Below are 24,874 nucleotides of genomic sequence, written 5' to 3' on the forward strand. Positions count from 1 at the left end.
CCAGGAATCAGTATTGGGACCAAAGCTATTTTTGTTATATTAAGTGATCCGAACTTGGGTTTAGAGCGCTCAATTTAAAAGTTTGCAAATGACACAAAACTTGGAAACGTGGGAAACAATGAAAAGATTATAATAACAGATTTCAGTAGAACATAGACTGGCAAAGTGAGCAGACACATGGCAGATGAAATTTAACACAGGAGTGTGAAGTGATACATTTTGGTAGGAAGATTGAGATGCAATGGGACAGATTTTCCTGTAAAATGACGATGTAACAGCCTTAACTTTATTAAGGTGTAAATCAGATAGTAACTGCCAGCAACTGCACATGTGCAGCTAAACGCAGAAATCAGGAAGTTGCTGTCAGAAACTCTGTCTTACCAAGGTTTGTCATTGAAATACAAGAAAAGGTGTGAAGTTGCTACATAAGTGATATTAAAACTTGGTAGGAAAATTTAGGATTTATCCATTTTGGTGTAAATTAATTCTCAACACTGTGATAATTTTAATAACTGCTTAAGTACTGCTAAAGAACCACTTCAGCACCAAAAGTTAACATTTACAAATGTGGAGTCAGATTTTAATTATTGCTGTAGGTTTGAAAAAATAAAGCTTCAAGTTACTTTTTATTTTAACTTTTTCTTTGCGCATCTCTTTCTTTCTTTTCCTCTCTCTCTTCGCTTTCTGTACTGGATTTGACATCGAATTCACTGTTCTAACATGACACTTCCTGATTCACACTCTCCATTCCTCATTAATAATTCTTCAACTTGATTGGTTAAGGAGATACAAAGTTGCTTAACAAAAACAGAATTACCTGGAAAAACTCAGCAGGTCTGGCAGCATCGGCGGAGAAGAAAAGAGTTGACGTTTCGAGTCCTCATGACCCTTCGACAGAACTTGCGTTCGAGTCCAAGAAAGAGTTGAAATATAAGCTGGTTTAAGGTGTGTGTGTGGGGGGGCGGAGAGATAGAGAGACAAAGAGGTGGAGGGGGGGGTGTGGTTGTAGGGACAAACAAGCAGTGATAGAAGCAGATCATCAAAAGATGTCAACGACAATAGTACAATAGAACACATAGGTGTTAAAGTTAAAGTTGGTGATATTATCTAAACGAATGTGCTAATTAAGAATGGATGGTAGGGCACTCAAGGTATAGCTCTAGTGGGGGGTTTTTTTTATATAATGGAAATAGGTGGGAAAAGGAAAATCTTTATAATTTATTGGAAAAAAAAGGGAAGGGGGAAACAGAAAGGGGGTGGGGATGGGGGAGGGAGCTTACGACCTAAAGTTGTTGAATTCAATATTCAGTCCGGAAGGCTGTAAAGTCCCTAGTCGGAAGATGAGGTGTTGTTCCTCCAGCTTGCATTGGGCTTCACTGGAACAATGCAGCAAGCCAAGGACAGACACGTGGGCAAGAGAGCAGGATGGAGTGTTGAAATGGCAAGCGACAGGGAGGTTTGGGTCATTCTTGCGGACAGACCGCAGGTGTTCTGCAAAGCGGTCGCCCAGTTTACGTTTGGTCTCTCCAATGTAGAGGAGACCACATTGGGAGCAACGAATGCAGTAGACTAAGTTGGGGGAAATGCAAGTGAAATGCTGCTTCACTTGAAAGGAGTGTTTGGGTCCTTGGACGGTGAGGAGAGAGGAAGTGAAGGGGCAGGTGTTGCATCTTTTGCGTGGGCATGGGGTGGTGCCATAGGAGGGGGTTGAGGAGTAGGGGGTGATGGAGGAGTGGACCAGGGTGTCCCAGAGGGAGCGATCCCTACGGAATGCCGATAAGGGGGGTGAAGGGAAGATGTGTTTGGTGGCGGCATCATGCTGGAGTTGGCGGAAATGGCGGAGGATGATCCTTTGAATGCGGAGGCTGGTGGGGTGATAAGTGAGGACAAGGGGGACCCTATCATGTTTCTGGGAGGGAGGAGAAGGCGTGAGGGCGGATGCGCGGGAGATGGGCCAGACACGGTTGAGGGCCCTGTCAACGACCGTGGGTGGAAAACCTCGGTTAAGGAAGAAGGAGGACATGTCAGAGGAACTGTTTTTGAATGTAGCATCATCGGAACAGATGCGACGGAGGCGAAGGAACTGAGAGAATGGGATGGAGTCCTTACAGGAAGCGGGGTGTGAGGAGCTGTAGTCGAGATAGCTGTGGGAGTCGGTGGGTTTGTAATGGATATTGGTGGACAGTCTATCACCAGAGATTGAGACAGAGAGGTCAAGGAAGGGAAGGGAAGTGTCAGAGATGGACCACGTGAAAATGATGGAGGGGTGGAGATTGGAAGCAAAATTAATAAATTTTTCCAAGTCCTGACGAGAGCATGAAGCGGCACCGAAGTAATCATCGATGTACCGGAGAAAGAGTTGTGGAAGGGGGCCGGAGTAGGACTGCAACAAGGAATGTTCCACATACCCCATAAAGAGACAGGCCCCAGCTATGCCTGTCTCTTTATGGGGTATGTGGAACATTCCTTGTTGCAGTCCTACTCCGGCCCCCTTCCACAACTCTTTCTCCGGTACATCGATGATTACTTCGGTGCCGCTTCATGCTCTCGTCAGGACTTGGAAAAATTTATTAATTTTGCTTCCAATCTCCACCCCTCCATCATTTTCACGTGGTCCATCTCTGACACTTCCCTTCCCTTCCTTGACCTCTCTGTCTCAATCTCTGGTGATAGACTGTCCACCAATATCCATTACAAACCCACCGACTCCCACAGCTATCTCGACTACAGCTCCTCACACCCCGCTTCCTGTAAGGACTCCATCCCATTCTCTCAGTTCCTTCGCCTCCGTCGCATCTGTTCCGATGATGCTACATTCAAAAACAGTTCCTCTGACATGTCCTCCTTCTGCCTTAACCGAGGTTTTCCACCCACGGTCGTTGACAGGGCCCTCAACCGTGTCTGGCCCATCTCCCGCGCATCCGCCCTCACGCCTTCTCCTCCCTCCCAGAAACATGATAGGGTCCCCCTTGTCCTCACTTATCACCCCACCAGCCTCCGCATTCAAAGGATCATCCTCCGCCATTTCCGCCAACTCCAGCATGATGCCACCACCAAACACATCTTCCCTTCACCCCCCTTATCGGCATTCCGTAGGGATCGCTCCCTCCGGGACACCCTGGTCCACTCCTCCATCACCCCCTACTCCTCAACCCCCTCCTATGGCACCACCCCATGCCCACGCAAAAGATGCAACACCTGCCCCTTCACTTCCTCTCTCCTCACCGTCCAAGGACCCAAACACTCCTTTCAAGTGAAGCAGCATTTCACTTGCATTTCCCCCAACTTAGTCTACTGCATTCGTTGCTCCCAATGTGGTCTCCTCTACATTGGAGAGACCAAACGTAAACTGGGCGACCGCTTTGCAGAACACCTGCGGTCTGTCCGCAAGAATGACCCAAACCTCCCTGTCGCTTGCCATTTCAACACTCCATCCTGCTCTCTTGCCCACGTGTCTGTCCTTGGCTTGCTGCATTGTTCCAGTGAAGCCCAACGCAAGCTGGAGGAACAACACCTCATCTTCCGACTAGGGACTTTACAGCCTTCCGGACTGAATATTGAATTCAACAACTTTAGGTCGTAAGCTCCCTCCCCCATCCCCACCCCCTTTCTGTTTCCCCCTTCCCTTTTTTTCCAATAAATTATAAAGATTTTCCTTTTCCCACCTATTTCCATTATATAAAAAAAAACCCCCACTAGAGCTATACCTTGAGTGCCCTACCATCCATTCTTAATTAGCACATTCGTTTAGATAATATCACCAACTTTAATTTTAACACCTATGTGTTCTATTGTACTATTGTCGTTGACATCTTTTGATGATCTGCTTCTATCACTGCTTGTTTGTCCCTACAACCACACCCCCCCCTCCACCTCTTTGTCTCTCTATCTCTCCGCCCCCCACACACACACCTTAAACCAGCTTATATTTCAACTCTTTCTTGGACTCGAACGCAAGTTCTGTCGAAGGGTCATGAGGACTCGAAACGTCAACTCTTTTCTTCTCCGCCGATGCTGCCAGACCTGCTGAGTTTTTCCAGGTAATTCTGTTTTTGTTTTGGATTTCCAGCATCCGCAGTTTTTTTGTTTTTAATACAAAGTTGCTTACCCTGTTCTCATAGATCCCAGGGCCCCTGTAAAAAGTGCTGCACCAAAATGGTTTTCAGGTAACCACAATTTCTAAAGCAAAATCCAATAGAAAGGCTCTGAGCAAGTTTCCAATGAATGGTTGGGGTTATTTGGTTGCAGAGAGCAAAACACAGTCTAAATGTAGACTAAACAATATAACTTTAAAGTGGGGGCAGGAGCAGAGAGACCCAAGCATGTGCAAATCTTTACAGGTGGCAGAAACAGGAGAAAGCATATGGAAGATCCTTGGTTTTATTCAAGGCAGGTTATGCTAAACATTTAGTAGAAACCCTGGTTAAATCTCAGCTGAAGAATTAATTTCAATTCTCAGCACCACACTTTAGAAAGGATGCCAAGGCCTTGGAGAATCTGCAGAGATTTACTAAAATGGTTTCAGTAATAAGCAGCTTCAATTAAATAGAGAGGCTGGAAAAACTAGAGTTGTTCTCTTTAGAGTAAATAATGTACTACTCAAAAAGCTGGTGAATGCAGATTCAATAGCAACTTTCAAAAGGGAATGGATAACTACTTGAAGTGGGATTGGGGGCTGAGGGCAGAAGTACAAGGATATGGACAAAGTGGGACTAATTGGATAGCTTTTTCAAAGAGCCAACATAGGTGTGATGGGCAGAAAGGCCTCCTCGTGTCTATATCCATAAGTTTCTAGTAACAGGTCTACCAGTTTATTAAGAAAAGCATAACTTCCAAGCCATAGGATTTCTGCAAGCTGCACAATTTTGATTTCATCCTTTTAACGGCATTTTGGCATCACTTTCTCTCATTTTTTGGTTGTATTTCATCCTTGGTCAATGTAATAAACACGTTTATTGTTCTGTCGAAGGGTCATGAGGACTCGAAACGTCAACTCTTTTCTTCTCCGCCGATGCTGCCAGACCTGCTGAGTTTTTCCAGGTAATTCTGTTTTTGTTTTGGATTTCCAGCATCCGCAGTTTTTTTGTTTTTATTGTCAAGCTTGGCTGACAAAACAGATAATACTGTTGTGATTCAAGTTTTAATGAAAAACAGGCTTGAACCCAAAACTAACTGCAATTAAAAAAAAAATCACAGCCAGACCAATCAGGCCAATAGGAAAAAGAATACAGATTTGAACCAGCAAAATAAAATGTAAATTGCATCCAAGTGTGCACTAATATGTTACCAAAGATTTCAAAACAAGTTTTTGTTAAAAACAAGAAGAATCATATTTTCCTGTGGCTGCTCCACTCTGCATAAAAAACTAATTTGACAAAAAACCTTCCATATACACGTACCAGATATTTAATGAACTGACTCAAATTGCATGATTCTGGTTGCTCACGTACTCATGTGAGGCAGACAATGCATTGGTGTTAAACTCTGAAGTACTTTGTCCACTGAATTATTGTAGCCCATGCGCTGCCTGACAGAATATCGCAGTTGCACACCTGCTCATCTACAATGCCCATATCAGTTGTTGGGTTTAATATCAATATGTGCACCGATATCAATTATGACGATAAATTTATATTTGATCTTTGGACATCATGGCAAACCAAAATGGAATATAAAATTCCTACCAGATTTAAATGTGATTTTTACAAAAAGGTTAGTAATTCTTAAGACTTTCTCCTTTGTCATATTCTGCTTTTATAAACAAAATCTTAGGTTTTAGAAGACATCAGTAATGCAAGGTGGTGCAGAGGCATCAACACTGCAAGACTTCAAACAAACATATTCTAATCAAGCCATGTTAACAGACAGAGCCTGTTTTGTGCAAATAGCTTGGCATTTGGCTTCTCAAAAAGGAATACACAAAAAGACACTGCAGTTAGCTTCAAATAAGATCTCAGTTCTCAAAACAAGTCTTTTTCAAATCAGAGGCTACATTCTGTACAGCTTTTAAAATGAAAACTCCTACAGGCCATCAGTTCTCTGAAGCTCTATTGCACTGATTGAATTCACCATTTCAGTGCCTGAACAAATTGCCTGGTTAGATGTGTCCCGCCTTTACCCAATTTATAAAATACTCAAATCAGAATAAGCCAATACTAAAAGATTAGCTGCACAAATGCTTTTATAAACAAATGATAGGAAATTCTGATTTGTAACAGATGCCCATAGCTTTGGTACATTCTAATAGTTTATTTTCTGATCCCAAGACTAGCACATTTTAAAACCCACAATGCTTTAGGATAAAATTGGAAGTCAGGTATTGTAATTCAGAAAATTAATTATTTCTGATGTACATTAATAAAGATAAAATAGGTACTTCTATAGCCTATTTCCTGTGCCAACCAATGAATTCACATTTACTCTTAACATGTCACAGGATTTCCAGTAGCACAAGTGATAACCCACGAAAAATATTTCTCTCCCCCAAAGACATATATATATATATATATATATATGAGCCTTGAAACGTATTGCAAGTGTGCAAATGCTTTTGCAAAGCAACATACATACACCATGGAGTTGTTTAAGTTTGTACTTGAATGAATACTTAAGATGCGAAATGTCACCAACTATTAGCCATTTTAATCCAACATCTTTAAAAAAATATATTTTTAATATTGCAATACCTTTTTCCTTGGGCCCAAATCAGTTGGTAGATCCTTTTCCTTTCTTCGTTTGAGCCCCAGACCATCATCAGATTTCCGCCTATTGGGATGATATTCCTCCATTTTGGGACGTCCAAGATCTTCAGACTTCCGTCTCCCTCCATCTTCACCTTGTTTAAACTCCTTTAAGAGAGACCCAGGAAGATTGGAGGCGAATTTAAACCCAGGGCCTCTCTTCTGTATGAAGATCGGAAATGGGAATAAACGCACATTACCACCCGCTATTGCAGAGAAGCTTGCGCTGCGCTGCCTGGTGTGGTATGTGGTCTACATGTATTTTACATTAATCCATTTGTCCGTTGTATTTTAAGTACAAAGCTACGTACGTAGCAATAAAATTTACAAAGTCTCACATTTTCAAAAAAAATCTTGCACCATTAACATGTGCTTGGCTTAATCCAAAATATTTTAAATATTGCATAACAATGATGCCCAATTTATTTGCTCAAAACTAATTTGAAAAGTGTTGCTATACAACTGTTCTTCGGAGTGTTGGTGCATTTACAGTACTCAATGTTTTTCTGCAATGCTCTATAAGCCCATCTATAAATAGAATTCCGAAGTAAAGATTAATTATATGCATTCAACATCAGTGCAGCTGAAACCTGATACAGGAGTAACCTGAAATTTTCGTTTTGACCACAACTGCATAAAATTTAATGTAGATCTCAAGCCCTGTGCTTTTTCCTCTCCTCTCAGCATCTGTGGAGAGAGAAACAGAGTTTATGTTTCGAGGCCTATATGATTCTGCTTCAGAACTCAGAAGTTCTGAAGAAGAGTCATATTGGACTCGAAAGGTTAAGTCTGGTTCTCTCTCCCCACGGAGAGCTATTTTAAGTACATAAGTTTTTCCAGTCTTGACCGTGTTACCCAATGAGACTTTGGCCTGTTAGGTTATTTGGAGACAAGGGGGAAAAAAAATCCCACCTTCAGGGATAGGATCACCCATTTGAGTTCCAAGTTAGAAGATCAATTTATCAATGTCATGCAATTTTGCAAACTTGTCTGGCCCAGGTACTGGCTTGTACTCCCAATCCCCTTGAGATAAAGGAGCTTTTTAAATTTTTTTTTTATATACCTTTGCACTACCCAAATCCCTTTGTTTTTCCGTAGCCTCAAGACTGTCAAATTAAAATATTTTGATTTGTCTCAGATCTATAAAGTGGAAGGAGGGAACAAAGATGCTGGTGGGGGGGGGATGAAAGAGTCCCTCCATTACACAAGATAATGGAGATTATACTGGAGAAAATTAGAAACACATCTGCATGAGATTTGTATCAAGCAGAATTTATTTCTATTGGTTTAGCTTCAAATAATTCCTAGTCAAAAATTAACATGGTCCCAAGTATAATCTGTTATGTATATCAGGTTCAGCATTTCTTTTACATCGGGGATTTCCTTTTCTAAAGAAATCAGTACTTACTTTGCCTGTTTTTCCTTCCTGGTTACACTTCGGGCATTCCCAGCAATTTGGCAACTCATCATTTATATGTCCTTCAGACTCTTCTACCTGATATTAAAAAAAAAGTAATATATATACACACACAGCTACTCAAGGGCAATCAGGGATAGGAAATCAATGCTGGCCTAGCCAGTGATGCCCACATCCCATGAATGAATAAATATTTTAAAAAAGCCCTACACACACATACACCAAAACAACTGCAGGTCAAAATAGCTAGGTAACTAGAACAGATGTTATCAATATCTGCTTTATGCAATGTGCATCTGGCAAATAAGTGGCTATATTGGTGATTTTTTAAATAAAGGAATAAACAGGCTGTATTTTGAACAATACTCAGCTCAATTTCATAGTGCTAAGTTCAGCTGTTGAAAAATTTAACATTGCTTGCTATATGTTTCAATGTAAGCATGCAGCCTGTTCAATCACTTTGGACAAAAGTACAAAGGAGGCCACAAAGCAGCATATAGAACACTTGCTCATGTGACCCTTCTTGACTAGCTGTAACATTCAGAAATCTGAGTTGCTTGGGAATGCCTTTAGTTTCATATAGCAGACATCAAAATTAGTCCAGATTTTAACAAAGCATAGGAGGACTAATGTATGCAGTAATGGACTGCAAACTTATCTTGATTGAAAAAGGCCAAATGCATACAAGTTCAAGGCAGGCTGACTTTTTGCATTATAGACTACAGGAGATGGCAAAGTTCCAAGACAAACACAGATCTCCCCTATATGCCCAAGTAGTCCTAACAAGCTCTATAGATCTTCCTTCTTGGTAATGGCAAGTTGGTGCAGTTTTGATGTAGGCAATCTTGCCTACATGCATTCTTGTCAAACTCCTTGCCCTCTATATCCAGGATGGCAAAAGTAGTTCCTTTGGGCATGACTATTCTACAAGTTTAGGGTGTTTACAGACAGCTTTTAACTTGATTCAGTGCTAAGAGGTGAAAAAAATGACGAATGTATGAATAAAAGCAAGATCAGTAGTAAGGAAGATGCTAGAGTCTAGGGTGAGATAACAGGACACTGAGAAAATATCAACTGGATTAGACAAAGTCAGCATGGATTTATGAAAAGGAATTCATGTTTCACAAACCTACTGGAGTTTTTTTTTGAGGACATCACTAGCAGAATAGATAAGGGAGAACCAGTGGATGTAGTGTATTTGGAGTTTCAGAAAGCTTTTGATAAAGTCCCACATAAGAGGTTAGTGTGTAAAATTAAAGCACATGGGATTGGGGTAATATATTGGCATGGATTGAGAATTGGTTAGCAGGCAGGAAACAGAGTAGGAATAAATGGGTCTTTTTCAGAGTGGCAGGTGGTGACTAGTGAGGTACCACAGGGATCAGTGCTTGGACCCCAGCTATTCACAATATATATCAATGATTTGGATAAGGGAACCAAATGTAATATTTCCAAGTTTGCTGAGGACACGAAACTTGGTGGGAAAGTGAGCAATGAGGAGGGTGTTAAGAAGTTTCAAGGTTATTTATACAGGTTGAGTGAGTGGGCAAATACATGGCAGATGCAGTATAACATAAATAAGTGTGAAGTTATCCACTTTGATAGGAAAAACAGAATAGCAGAGAATTATTTAAATGGTGATAGATTGACAAATGTTGACGTACAAAGGGACCTGGGTGTCCTAATACACCAAATCACTGAAAGCAAGCAGTTAAGAAGGCAAATGGTATGCTGGCCCTCATTGTGACAGGACTGGAGTACAGGAGCAAGCATGTCTTACTGCAGCTGTACAGGGCCTTGGTGAGAACACACCTGGAGTATTATGTGCAGTTTTGGCTTCCTTACCTAAGAAAGGATATACTTGCCATAGAGGGAGTGCAGCAAAGGTTCACCAGACTGATTCCTGGGATGGCAGGATTGCCGTATGAGGAGAGATTGGGCTGACTAGGCCTGTATTCACTGGAGCTTAGAAGAACGAGAATGGGGCCTCACCGAAACGTATAAAACTCTGACAGGGATGGACATTCTGGATGCAGGGATGATGTTTCCTCTGGCTGGGGGGTTTAGAACAAGGGGTCACATTCTCAGGATACCGGGTAGACCATTTTAGGACTGAGATGAGGAGAAACAGCTTCGCTTGGAGGGTGGTGAACCTGTGGAATTCTCTACCACAGAGGGCTATGGAGGCCAAGTCACTGAATATATTTAAGGAGGAAATTGATTTCTAGACTCTAAAGGTGTCAAGGGGTCTGGGGAGAGCACGGGAAAATGGCATGGAGATACACGATGAGCCATGATCATACTGAATAACGAAGCAGGCTCAAAGGGCTGAATGACCTACTCCTGCTCCTATTTTCTATGATTCTATGACTCCCAGTGTTTTATGAGCCACCACATTTACGATGGTGCTTGCCAAATTTGCCTTTTAATTCTAACACTACCCTCCAGAAATGAAACAACTACTAAGTCCATAGTCCAAATGTAATTTTATTGGCAGCTGTGAATTATCTATCATCCCCTGCAAGAAAACCCAAGTATCAGCTATAATTGGTATTTAGCATCACTCCACTCTAGTCTCCAGACCTGGGAAACTACTAAATTACATACAGAATAAACGTAAGCTATAGGGGTAACAGTCACATTGCAGAGTTGTTATCAATGTGGTTGAATGAAGCACTTGCAAGACATAGAACCTATCAATTTTAACTTCTATATTTTGTCAGGTATTCAAAATAGTAAGTATTTCATGACACATTTCTATTATTTACTCATTGCAATGTTCACTATTGTGACAAATCAATATACCATCATCTTCTACTGGTGCGTAAATAATAAGCTGGTAGTAAGAGATGGAGTGGGTCTTATTAGGGACAAAGGTGGTGATATATGCTTAGAGATGCAGGACAAGGCTAGAATAATTGAGTACTTTGTATCAATGTTTACTAAGGAGGAGGAATCTGAAAATATCAGAAGTAACAGAGATAGTAGAAGCAATGGATTGGGTGAAATTTGAGAGCTGGGTGTGGTTGGGGTGGGGCTACTAGCAAAGCTGGTTATGCTTAGGGTAGATAAGTCACCTGGTCCAGCTGGCTTGCATCCTAGGTTGTTGAAGGAAGAGGGGTGGAGAGAGATGAAGGGGTTGCCATAATCTTCCTTCACCACGGGGAAAGTGCCAGAGGATTGGAAAGTGGCAAATGTGACACCCTTGTTCAAGAGAGGATACAAGGACAGTCCTAGCAACTACAGTTTAACATCATAGCGGGTAAGGTTCTAGAAACAATAATCAGGGAAAAATAAAATCAGACACTTGGAGAGATTTGAGTTAATTAAGGATAGCCAGCATAGGTTTGTAAATGGCAGACCAAGCTTGACGAATCTAATTCAACTTTTTGATGTAACAGAAGGCTGAGGAAAGGATGTGATGGATGCTGTCTATAAGGATTTTAAGAAAGTGATCAATAAAAGTAACAAAAAAGGCTGGTTAACACAATTTAGGCTCATGGAAATAGGAGGGTCAGTGTTCAATTTGATTTAAAAATTGACTTAAGGACACAAAACAGCATTGTGGCAAATGGTCATTTTTTTGACTGGAAGATGGTAGACAGTAGTGGTCCCCAAGGATCAGGGTCATTGCGTTTTTGCTATATATAAATGACTTGGATCCTGGAATACAGTAGAATGTTAAAATTGAAGGAGTGGAAAACAGTAAGACAGATCGCCTGCATCATGACAGATAGATTAGGAGAATGGGTAGGCAGTGGTAGATGGAATTTAATAAAGAGAAGTGTGAGGTTATACAGTTTGGCAGAATGGATAGAGAGAGACAATACAGACTTAACAGCAGAGTTCTAAAGAGTGTTGTGGGGAATAAGGGACCTGGAAGTGCATGCGCATCAATCTTTGAACGTGGCAGGACATATTCAGGGTGGTGAGCAAAGCATATGGGGTCTTGGGCTTCATAAATAGAGGCATTGGGTACAAAACAGGAAGGTTATGCTGAACCATTATGAAGCTCTGGTTAAGCCACTACTAGAGTAGTGTGTTCAGTTCTGGTCACCACACTTGAGAAAGGATGTGAAGGTCCTCAAGAGGGTGCAGAAAAGATTTACCAGAATGGTTGCAGAGATGAGAGATTTTAGTTACAAGGTTAGGTTGGAAAAGCTGACGCTGCTCTCCTTGGAGATTTAGGGGACATTTGATAGAAGTTTACAAGATTCCGACAGGTTTGGATAAGGTAGACAAAGAAAATCTGTTCCACTAATGGCACAAGAACTAGGGAAAACAGATTTAAGGTTTTGGGTGAGAGATGCAGGGGGAATGTGAGGAGGAACTTTTTCCTTTTACGCAGAGAATGGTAATGACCTGGGATTCACTGCCCACAAAAGGTGATGGAAGTGGAAGTTTGAATGATCTCAAAGAGGAAATTGGACAAGCAATTAAAGGAAATAAACCTGCAGGGTTTCAGGGATTGAGCAAGGGGAGTGGGACTGATTAGACTTCTCCGTGGTGAGCCTGCATGGATTTGACGTGTTGAATTGCCTGTAAATGACTGACCTCCAGCACCAAACTATCCACTTAAAAAAACTAGTTGCTCTTTCACATCGTTCAAATTAACCCTTTTAAAAATATTTCAAATCTGAAAAATGTAATATTTTAAGAGGTTTAAAATATGATCCATCAGGTCAACTAGGTCAAGCATACCTTTAAGCATCCTGGGTGTAAGATTTCGTTGCAGATGGAGCATTCCATTAAGCTAGCATTAAATTTCTCTGCTTCATCCACCACATTGTCTTCCTTTCCTGCTTCACCGCAGATCTTGCAGACTGCAGTGTGTGGTAACACAGGCTGCAACAAAGTGATAGAGGTCAATAGATTCTAGTCTAAAATAACATGCAATGTAAAACACATCATTCATAACACAACCATTCATAACCTTTGCTTAATGTGGCATTTTAGAACTCAGGATAAACTTGGTGATGACAATGCAGGTAGCAGCACCAATGCATTGTGTTGCAAACTTCCATGGACACAGGTTTAATACCACATAGACTTCCTAATTGCAGTTTAATTTTTGAGCAGAGGCCAGAAATTTCCCAATAAGAAAGGAAACAGGCGAGGGTGTCTTTGTCAGGCTACTGTGGTGTACTTTACAGTAAAAGTCAGCAACTTTTGCACGCTATAATGATTGGACTCACACCATTCCCAAAGGAATGGCTAAACCTAGAAAAGGGGCAATTGTTGATGTGAACTTACACTTTACAGTCCTTTGGCATAAAGCCAGCCCTGTATTGCTAAAGGGTTTTTTAGCACTTTTGAAAGAATGCAGAGCTTTATAGCAAGGTATTAACCATGCTAATATTTGGCAACTCGTTTGGACCCATCTCAAAAACAAAAACTCTGCACACATTAATGTCCAGCTATTGGACAAGGATTCAGGACTCTAGTTAAAAAAATAACCTATATATAAAGTGGCTTTCACATATTTAAAACATCCTAGCATTTCACTGCCAATGTGCTACTGTTGAATTGTAATCATTATGGCTTTGTAAAAATGAAAAGCTAATCTGTGCACAGCAAGGTCCTATGAATGGCAATGAAATGAATGGCCAGTTGCTATGTTTTTGATGAAATTTGCTGAGAGAAGAGTGTTAGTCAGAAAAGAGAACTAGTCCTATTTCCTTTGAGGGACCAACCCATGGGTCTCTATCATGTCCACCCGACAGGGCAAACAGGACCTCAGTTTAACGTTTCATCTGAAAGACTGCACTTTTAACAATGCAGTAATCTTTTAGTACTGTGCTGAAGTTCCAATCTACATTAGGCACTCAGGTCTGGAAGTGGAGTTTTAACCCACAAACCTTCTGACTCAAAGATGAGGGCGGGTGCATTAATGAGCCAAGTTTGATATAGTGTGTCATCAATTTCCATGGTGCCATTACATTAAGTTGGAATAAAATCTGTAGTCATCTTTTCGGATTTGTGCTCACACACATTCCGGCAGCTGGTTGTTAACAAGTACATTGCAATGGATGTTAACAAGTGCGTTGCAATCCGACTTGCTGTTTAAATTAAATAAATACCATTTTTGGGTATTTAAAAAAATTTATTAACAAAGTTTCAAAATCTACAGCTTGGTGATCATGTAAGCCAAAGCTTACAAATACAAACTCTTTGAGGCCCAGACTGTTGCAGTGGTGATGTGGCTCTCACCCACATCACTCCAACAGTATATTCTCATTGTCTGTGCATCTCATATTGTTCTACTACTCAACTCTCATTTAAAATTCTTATTCACGACTGCCCAAGCAAGTACCATACTAATTTTCTCAAATGAGTTATCATCCCTGCTTTCCTCCTGCTGCCTCTGCACCAAGCACCTTCTCTTGGTTCCTCCAAACTTGAAGATGGGATCACTTATATCTACAACATACTGCTTTTGCTGTTTAGCAATTTGCGGTCCTGTGTTGTAGCTTCACTGGGTTGGTCCCTCATTTTTAGGTACGCTTGGTGCTGCTCCTGACATGGTCTCCTACACTGCTCAATGAACTGTATTGGTTCCGTTGCTTGATGGTATTGGTTGAGTCAGGGAAATGCCAGGCAAGGAGGTTACAGGCTAATAATCTAGAGGCTGGGACTGAAATTGCAGAGACACGTTCAAACCTCACAAAGCAGTTGAGCGAAATTTAAATTCAATTAATGAATAAATCTGGAATAAATTATGTGGCACTACCACTTTGCTAAATGGGATAGATTCAGATTAGATTGAGCAGCTCAAAATTGGGCACCCACGAGGAATGGTGGGCCATCAACAGCAGCAGAATTGTATTCAATCACACTGCATGAACTGCAGTGATTCAAGGAGGTGGCTCACCACCACCTTGTCAAGGACGATTAGGGATGAACAATAAATGCTGGCCTTGCCAGCAATGCTCATATCCCATAAACAGATAATAAAAAAGATCATTCAAAACTCTGCTGTTCATGTACTAACTCACGCAAAATGTCATTTATCCATCACCCCAGTCTCTCCGACCTACCCTGTTCCCAATTAAACAAAATCATTAAAATTCTCATCCTTATTTTCAAATCTCTCCATGGCCCAGCCACTCCCATCTCTGTCATCTCCCCCAACCCTATAATCCTCAGAGATATCTGTGGTCCTCTAATTCCGGCGTCTTGAACACACCTTAATCACTTCAGCATTGGTGGCAGCAGCCTTCAGCAGTCTAGAACCCAAGATCTGAAATTCCCTCCCTAAACCTCTCCACCTACCTACTCTTTCCTCCTTAAAGCCGGCCTCTTTGACCAAGGTTTTAGTCACCTGTCCTAATACCTTATGTGGCTCGGTGTCATATTTTGTTTTATAACAGCTCTGTGAATTGCCTTGAAATGTTTGCTTGCATTAAAGACACGATATAAATAAAAGCTGTTATTAAAAGGAGTTAAATTAAAAAGGGCAAGTATTAAATGTTACATTTAAATGTATCATCAGACTCCACCTTACTTTCAAAAGGCACTGTGTTTTATTGTAAAGAATCATCACAGTCAGTACTCAGGTGAAATATATTTGCTTGCACAAGTCAAATGAGCTCATGGTTTAATTGGTTTTAGTTGCCTAATGTCCTTGAAAAGGTCCTGCTGCCAGGAGTAATGTTGGACCACTGCCATTACAGCACTTCATAATTATATTTAAACAACTAATCTTCATGGAGTGTACTACAGCAAGCTCTCATTAAGGTCTCTAGTAAAAGGAAGTACATTTGAAAAGTTTAATTTTTCCTGATCTATGCAATGAACTTGTATGTACAGTTAAAGGGTCAAATGAACAACCACTTTAAAATGTTAATTACCAATTCATTAGAATGGAGCTTTTTAATCAATGCCATTATTTTGGTTAGCACCTGCATTGGAGATATACACGATCTACCAGTCTTATTTTTTGCTGTGATTCAAATACATTCATAGAATTGGATCAATTTCTTTAGGTTTATTTCCTCAGCTTCTCCCTTCTTTCCCTCTATGCTACAACAGGGACTACATTTCAAAAATATTTAATTGGCTAAAAAATACTTTGGGACATACTGAGGTCATAAAGTGCTACACAAGTGCAAGTTCTTTTCTTTATTCTTGGCCTCTCTTCAATGCTTTTCCCATTACTTCTTCACTATCATGTTGTAAAAGCATCAATTCTTTCATCAATTGTTGGACACTTCAGAAAGTGCAAAAATGGGATTTTGCAAGTTTTTCTTTGCACCTTCTGACTACAGCAGTTGTTATAGCCTGATAATCTCCATTAAAAGGTAGTGATTGTCAGTTGAGCATTGTCAGGATTTTATATTGGTTTACAAGAAATTGCACTACCTCCTTGTGCAAGAAGTCCCATCATGCAACCAACAATATAAAACAGCTCAATTAAGCAATTGTGAAAAAAATAGCGTGCAAAACAAGATCATGTATACATGCATATACTCTGGATTAGATAGTGCACAATTACTTTTCTATTTCAAAGATTGAAAATGATTAATGTGTTTCCATATCTTAGCTTTTCCATCTTTACGTAAATGATACATTCATTTCATAAACTATAGCTCAGTGTGTATCACACAAGGAAGTGACCAATTCTATTCATTAGAACATTTAATGCAATATTTGCCCTCAAATACTCAAAGGAACACTACTGCCTATTACCAGCATTTCCCCCTGCAAACCAAGATTAGGAAGAGCTGCAGCAATCTCAAAATTAAATCTCAGGATAATCCCACCACCACTGAAACTGGTTTCCTTGCAGAAATTGGCCAGCGTAATTAAACAATCTATGTCCTTGAACTTACAGCAATACATTGTCTCTTGATACAGGACTGCTTCATTCTGCCAGGACCTCCAAATTTCTTCATGTCTTTGCAGAAGTGGCATTCGCCACACTCTGAGCGTGAACAGGCTTCGCATTTGCGACATCGTGTCCTGCGTCTGCGCGCACCACTTGTTGATTTATGGACAAGAAGCTTAGGTCCCGAAGAAGGTGCAGGCCGAGGTTTTAGTCTTGCTGAGGCCCTGGACTGTAACAAAGGAAAAAACACTTACAGAAATATGCACCATACAACAAAGACTTTATATCAATTCCAAAGCCATGGTTTTTCCAACCATTCTCATTCAATGGGCAAAAAAAGCTATTAATTCATACTTAAGATCATATATTTTTCAAAACAGGAGAAAGGGAAAGGCATTTCTAAACATTTAGCACTACCTAATCTCTTTGCATCACATACAAGATGCAATGTACCAGGATTCTTCAGTTACTCGTGGTTCTGTGAATGAGGTAAAATGAGAAACTTGTGCTTTTTTACCAAGTAACCCACAAACAAAACAGAAAACTTTAACCGTGCTGAACCATCCTTTTACGTATTACAACTTTGCTTGGTTCATACAAGACCTGATAACTTGTTATGCAAAGCTGCTAAACCTCACCAGACTGGTTACTCCTGTAGAATATAGTAAAAAAAACTGTGCCATCAGCATCTACAAATGAAACAGGTTTGATGGCTGGGAATTAACACATTAACAGTTGTTCAATGGGTTACTTTGGTAGGTAAGACAAGTTGAGTGAACCTACCATCACCCACTGAACACAAGAGGCTCAACACTTTTCAGACAGCGATTTAAATTACTTGATTAGCTGACCAAACTGGGGTCTCAATGTACAGTAAGATAAAAGCAAAATACTGTGGATGCTGGAAATCTGAAATAAAAACAGACAATACTGGTAAAACTCAACAGGTCTGGCAGCATCTGTGGAGAGAGAAACAGAGTTAATGCTTCGAGTCCTTATGACTTCTTTAGAGCTAAAGAGAAGTAGAAATGTGATGGATTTTATACTGTTTAAGAGGGGGTGGAGCAAAATAGAAAGTCAAGGATGGGGGGGAGCTCAGGAGAGATTGACAAAGATGTAATGGACACAAGATAAAAGGGGGTATTGATGATAGCGTTAAAGACTAAAGAAGGTCCTGATAGTGGCACAAAGGTAAGATAGCAGAATGGTGTTAATAGCAGAACAAGGGTCAGCGCTCCGTGAAACCACAATATAGAAACAAGTAGCAGATGGCTGTGTTTGAGGTGGGGTGGGGATGGGGGCTGGGGAAGAAGGATAAAAAAAATGAATAAATAAAAAACTTGAAAATTGAATTAAAGATAGGTAAAGATAGAAGAGGCAGTTCATGGTCTGAAGTTGTTGAACTCAATGTTAAGTCCAGAAGGCTGTGAAGTGCCTAACCAGAAGAGGGGATGCTTTTCCTCCAGACACTTCCCCTTCCTTGACCTCTGTCTCCATTTCTCATGGTAGACTGTCCACCAAAATTTATTACAAGCCTACCAACTCCCACAGCTACCTCGACTATAGCACCTCACACCCCACCTTCTGCAAGGACTCCTGCCCATTCTCCCAGTTTCTCCACCTCCGTTGCATCTGTTCTAATGATGCTACCTTCCAAAACTGCACTTCTTGCATGTCTTCCTTTCTCCTTAACCAAGAGCTCCCCCACCCCACCCATTGTAGTTGACAGAGCCCTGGACTGTGTGTGACTCATTTTCCGCACCTGTTTCCTCATCCCTTCCCCTCCCTCCCACAACCAAGGCTCCCCCTTGTCCTCACTTTTTACCCCACCAGCCTCTGCATTCAAGTGATCAGCCTCCACCATTTCCGCCAACTCCATCCTGATGCCACCACCAAACATCTTCCCATCAACCCTAAGACCACTACCCACCCACCCACCACCCCACCCACCCCCAAATCAGCATTCCATAGGAACCGTTCCCTCTGACACCCTGGTCCATTCCTCCATCATCCCCAACTCCTCATCCCCTTCCCATGCAATCGCAGCAGGTGCAACACCTGCACCATTATCTCCTCCTTCCTCATTGTCCAAGGCCCCAAACACTCCTTTCAGGTGAAGCATTGCTTCACTTGCACCTCCTTCAATTTGGTCTACTGCATTCGCTGCTCGCAATGCAGTCTCCTCTACACTGGGGAGACTAGATACAGACCACTTTGTGGAACACTTTGTTCAGTTTTCAAACATGACCCAGACCTTGCTGCCTCTTGCCATTTCAATACACCATTGTGCTCTCATGCTCACATGTCTGTCCTTGGCCTGCTGCAATGTTCCAGTGAAGCCCAACACCAACTGGAGGAACATCACCTCATTGACCGATTCAGCACTTTACAGCCTTTTTGGCTTAACATGGAGTTCAACAACTTCAGACCATGAACGCTCTCCCCCATCTTCACCCCTTTAATCCAATTATTTAAAATTTTTATTTACTATTTATTCTATTGTTTATCCTTTTTCTCCAACAACCCCAGCAACAGGGCCATCTGTCACTTGTTTCTACATTGTGCTTTCACAGACTGCTGACCCTTGTTCTGCTGTTGACACATTCTGCTATCTTACCTTTATGCCACTATCAGCACCTTTAGTCTATGACACTACCATTAACAACCCCTTTATCTTGTGTCCTTTACATCTGTGTCAATCTCTCCTGAGCTCCTACCTATACCTGGCCTTCTATTTTGCTCCACCCCCTCCTCCATCACATTTCTAGTTCTAAGGTAAAGGCAAAAGAGACATAATTTCTTGTTAAGCTCTCTTTAGCTCTGAAGGGTCGTCATATGGACTGTAAATGTTAACTCTGTTTCTCTCTCCATGGATACTGCCAGGCCTGCTGAGTTTTTCCAACATTTTCTGTTTTTATCTCAATGTACAGTACCTGCTTGAGGCTTGTTTGCAATTAGAATTTCTATAAGGCAAACAACGAATGTGAAATGTACAGCTGTGAATTGGTGCTCAATAGAGACTATGTGCTTCTATGCTAGAGATTGAGCAAAGCACGAAACAAGAATAATGGGGGAGTGTAAAAAATAAGGGGCACTCACATGCCCACCAGCTTAAATGCAACACTGAAAATTCAGGCCATCAACCTGCCCTCTTGCCCCAGGGAACAGTGCACTGGGGAGGGAAGAGGAAAAAGGAATGAACAGAAAATATATTTTGAAAAAACATAAGATATACTTAAAATGAAACAAAATAAAAGCCAGGTTTATAAGAATATGCTGGACCAATTAATCAGCAAACCTAGATCTGCATTGTACATTATCTCATTTCCTCAGCAGAAGGCTTGTCAGCTGTGGCTGGGTGTATTCCTGGAGGTTTCTTCATATATCCTTCTGCTGTGAACAACCCCACTCCCACACACCCAACATTGGTCCGTCTTCCAGACATGTTAACGTCCCATGCCAAATGGAAACATGAATGGACTCTTGTGTCACCCAAATGGGTTCATGTTGACAGTCAGTTAAACAACCTTTTACCGACCCCAATACTTTTACAACTGATGAAATATGTGGTGGGTTAATGCTCTTAGGATTCTTCTCTGCTCCTTTCAGCAGTGTCCTGGAATTTAACCTTCAATTCCAGGAGACTCAAGGACAATTCTGGAGGGTTGGCAATCCCATCAGTAAGTCCAGATATACAACTGAATATCAGTAACACACTTAAAACAAGACAAATCACTTCAACTCTATTAGAAATGTTCCATTAAAGATAATGTTGCCAATTGTTGGTCATGTGTTACTTGTCTCCAAATGGTTACAAAATTATTACAATACAAACGTAAATGTCACACAAGAAGCTAACATTAGTTGATCATTAGAATCACAAACAACACCATGCCATTATGTCCATAGATCACATATCTCTCATACTCAATGCAGTATCGGTTGTATTCAATATTGGTTGCATTCAAAAGGGCAATTATACACTTCCACAAGAACAAGATTGCTGTAAAGTTACCAAACGAGGACACTGGTGCTTGGGGTCCAGATTTCCTGTCAAATTCTCCACAGTTAAATACTGACTTCAAAACAAAGTTGAGAAACAGTTCACATAACCAATGATTGTTCTCTCCCTTGTATATTTGGTGCTGCATAATAAACTATTGCAATTATAATTGATTTGAGAAATGAATGCACAATAGAATGTTGGGGACAAATTCATTTTCAGATTGACTGAATGGGTTTAGGCCATGGTGATTGGAAAATGCGGTACAGAGTATTTTTTTTTCACTTCATTGAAACAAGTTAGAATGGAATTATTTTGTACCACTCAAGCAAAAAAACTGCTTGCTTTTATAAAAAGAGTTAGTAAGCATTAAATTATTTTAATGACAAAGGATATTGGCCCTGTATTCACTGCCAAAATAGCTCCTTGTTATTTATGTGTAATTTGTCCAGAAACTTGTGAATTATGAATCACTGCAAATTGCTGGACAATTTGCATTGCTCCACTGTTAACCTCACAACTCAGCCTCAACCAACCAGTGAATTTCATGAGGTTGCTGCATTCACTCATTAATTATCTAGTTAAGGCTGGTAATTAATAGTTATGCACCTTTTAAGATGGAGGTTTATCTCCCTGTGGTGCCACCCAAGCTCAGTCCAGAAAGAGAATAATTGCAACTATAGAGTTTCATTCCTACAGATGGTAAATTGTTGTTAGAGATTTGTAAAACTGTTTATACTTAAAAAGACACACTAAAAACTTATAACTTTCCTTCAATTGAACCTTTCTTCTATTTCTTTTTCTGTACCTGATTTAACTCTAATTCACTCATCCTCATTTTCCATCAGTCTGTTTATTTCTCAATCCATAAATCATATTGCTTAAGCAGATGCACCATTGATTTCATTTATCACCAAGGTTCCAGATGCCTTGTTGCCTTCACTTTGCCGTTATCAGCGCTTATTACTAGCAACCTACCAGTTAAAAATATTTCAAATTGAAGGGCGAGTGAAGGAGAAGTGTTTCTAACACTGGGAGAATGACCTGCTCCAGAAAAATCTGGGGCACTATAAAACACACATTTAACACCAAAGATCCGTAATGTGTAATATTTATACAATGAGCTGTATATAACAAGCAAGAAAACGTTTCTCTTTAGCTCTGAAGAAGGGTCATATGGACTCAAAACGTCAACTCAGTTTCTCTTTCCACAGATGCTGCTAGACCTGCTGAGTTTTTCCAGCATTTTGTGTTTTTGTTTCAGATTTCTAGCATCTGTAGTATTTTGCTTTTACACAGCACAGTGGTTGCATTGCTGGTGTGGGCCAAGAACTAAACATTTCCGGTTACAGAGCTATCAAGAGAGACAAAGCCAAAAAGGAAGACAGGAGTAAGAAACGATATAGTTACAGCTCGAGAAAGTAAGGATACTATAAAAAGCAGTGCTCAGACTGAATCGCTGCTGCTTAACTGAGAAGCAATGAAGTCTTTGTAATAGTAGTGGGTGTTCAAGTATCAGCAGCTAAAGCTCATTTGGTACCAAATTTTCTTCTGACTCAGAAGATTGTGGGTTCAAAACCCACTCTAGGGATTGAGCACAAAAATCAAGGCTGTTACTGAGGATTTTACTGTCCTTTCAGGTGGACATACAAGATCCCATGGCACTGTTTTGAGGAGCAAGGGAGTTATTCCTATTGTTCTGTCCAATATTTGTCCCTCAGTCAATGTCACAAAAACAGATTATCTGGTCATTAGCACGTTGCTGTTTGTGGGATTTTGCTGTGCACAGTTTTGCTGCAACATTTTCTACATTATTATAACTGTGACTACACTGTGCTTTGGGACATACCTTTCTTATGATAGGTGTTATATAAATGCACCTTTTTATTTCTTTTTTCACTATAGACCACCAAATGTGAAATAAATTGAGTAAGAGACTATGGACATTTCAAAAGAGATTGTGGAAGAATACCGTAGTTATTCAAAAGGTTATTTGGGAGAATATTAACAGCGCTATTTAAAATGGGGAAAGGCTCATGGAAAACAGTTCTGTCTCTAGTCTGAGTGTATTACAAATCCAACAAAGAAAAATATTGTCATAGACTTGGTTTTGGATAATGAACCTGGACAAATTAGCAACCAGGTGGGAGAATATCTTAAAAAAAAAACCAACTTGCATTTATATAACATCCTACATGACCACCACACACCTCAATATGCTTTACAGCTAATGGAGTACTTTTGAAGTGTAGTCATTGTTGCAGTGTAGGAAACACGCGTGCCCCCTCAAATATGATAATGATCTGAAAATCTGATTTTGTGATGATAGTTGAGGAATAAATATTGGCCAGGATAACATCCCTGCCCTTCTTCACAATAGTGTTATGGGATTTTTTGTATGTCTGCTGAAGGGTAGACAGGCCTCAGTTGAACATCTCATCTGAACAATGGCAGAGTGCAACACCACCACCACCCCCCCACCACCCCCCGCCCACCCACACACCCACACACACACACACACACACACACACACACACACACACACACACACACACACACACACACACACACACACACACCCCCCCCCCCCCCCCCCCCCCCCCCCCCCCCCCCCCCCCACTACCTTTTACATCAAGGCAGCATTTGACCTACTGTGGCATCAAGGAGCCCTAGCCAAACTGGGGTCAATGGGAATCAGGTGGAAAATTCTCCACTGTGGTTGGAGTCATACCTAGCACAAAAGGGAGATGGTTGTGGTTGTTGGAGGTCAATCATCTCAGTTCCAGGACATCACTACAGGAGTTCCTCAGGGCAGTATCCTAGGCCCAACTATCCTAACATTGAAAACAGGAGGAGGCCCTTCGAGCCTGCTCCGCCATTCAAAATGATCATGGCTGATCCTCTATCTCAACGCCACATTCCCACTTTCTCTCCACACCCCTTGATGCCCCTAATATCCAAAAGTTTATCAATTTCTTTCTTGAATATACTCAGTGACCTGGCCTCCACAGCCTTCTGCGGTAGAGAATTCCACAGGTTGACCACCCTCTGAGTGAAGAAATATTTCCTCATCTCAGTCCTAAATGGCCTGCCCCATATTCTGAGACTGTGACCTCTGGTTCTACAGTCCCCAATCAGGGGAAACATCCTCCCTGCTTCAAGTCTGTCTAGCCCTGTTAGAATTTTATACATTTCAATCAGATCCCCTCTAATTCTTCTAAACTCTAGTGAATAAAGGCCCAGTTGAACCAATCTCTCCTCATACGGCGGTCCTGCCATCCCCAGTATCAGCCTAATGAACCTTTGCTGCACTCCCTCTATGGCAAGTATATCCTTTAAGTAGGGAGACCAAAATTGCATGCAATACTCCAGGTGTGGCCTCACCAAGACCTTGCATAACTACAGTAAGGCACCCCTACTTCTGAACTCAAATCCTCTTACAATGAAAGCCAAAATACCATTTACCTTCCTAATTGTTTGCTGCACCTGCCTGTTTACTTTCATTTGACTGGTGTACAAGTCACCCAGATCCCTTTGTAAATCAACATTTCTCAATCTATCACCATTTAAATAATACCCTGCCTTTGTTTTTCACACAGAAGCATATAAATTCACAATTATCTATGTTATACTGCATCTGCCATGTGTTTGCCCACACACAAGATTGTCTAAATCACCCTGAAGCCTCCTTGCATCCTCCTCAAACTCAACTCCATCCAGTTTTGTGTTATCAGCAAACTTGGAAATATTGCATTTGGCTTCCTCATCCAACAGTTTTGTACATGCAGTTACTTTCTTATATTATCAACTGCAGGAAGTAACTGGCCTATCTAAGGTGCTAGCTTTGGTTCAGTAGTAACACTCTGAATCAGAAGGTTGCAAATTAA

General features: G+C 41.0%; 1 protein-coding gene across 3 annotated transcripts in view; it reads right to left on the bottom strand.

Annotated features, from left to right (window-relative positions):
• Nucleotides 1–24,874, bottom strand: part of LOC121283055 (lysine-specific demethylase 2B-like) — a 161,211-nt gene that overhangs the window by 98,649 nt on the left and 37,688 nt on the right. For 2 of the 3 annotated variants that reach the window (XM_041197051.1, XM_041197053.1), the window contains exons 2-5: nt 16,989–17,213; nt 12,859–13,002; nt 8,149–8,235; nt 6,687–6,902 (exon numbers count right to left, since the gene is read on the bottom strand). In XM_041197051.1, the coding sequence (XP_041052985.1) occupies nt 6,687–6,902; nt 8,149–8,235; nt 12,859–13,002; nt 16,989–17,213 (672 nt within the window). The remainder of the gene's footprint in view (nt 1–6,686; nt 6,903–8,148; nt 8,236–12,858; nt 13,003–16,988; nt 17,214–24,874) is intronic. The other variant, XM_041197052.1, reaches the window with a different exon arrangement.

This window comes from Carcharodon carcharias, chromosome 10 (genome assembly GCF_017639515.1).
Source record: "Carcharodon carcharias isolate sCarCar2 chromosome 10, sCarCar2.pri, whole genome shotgun sequence".
Classification (NCBI taxonomy): Eukaryota; Metazoa; Chordata; class Chondrichthyes; order Lamniformes; family Lamnidae; genus Carcharodon; species Carcharodon carcharias.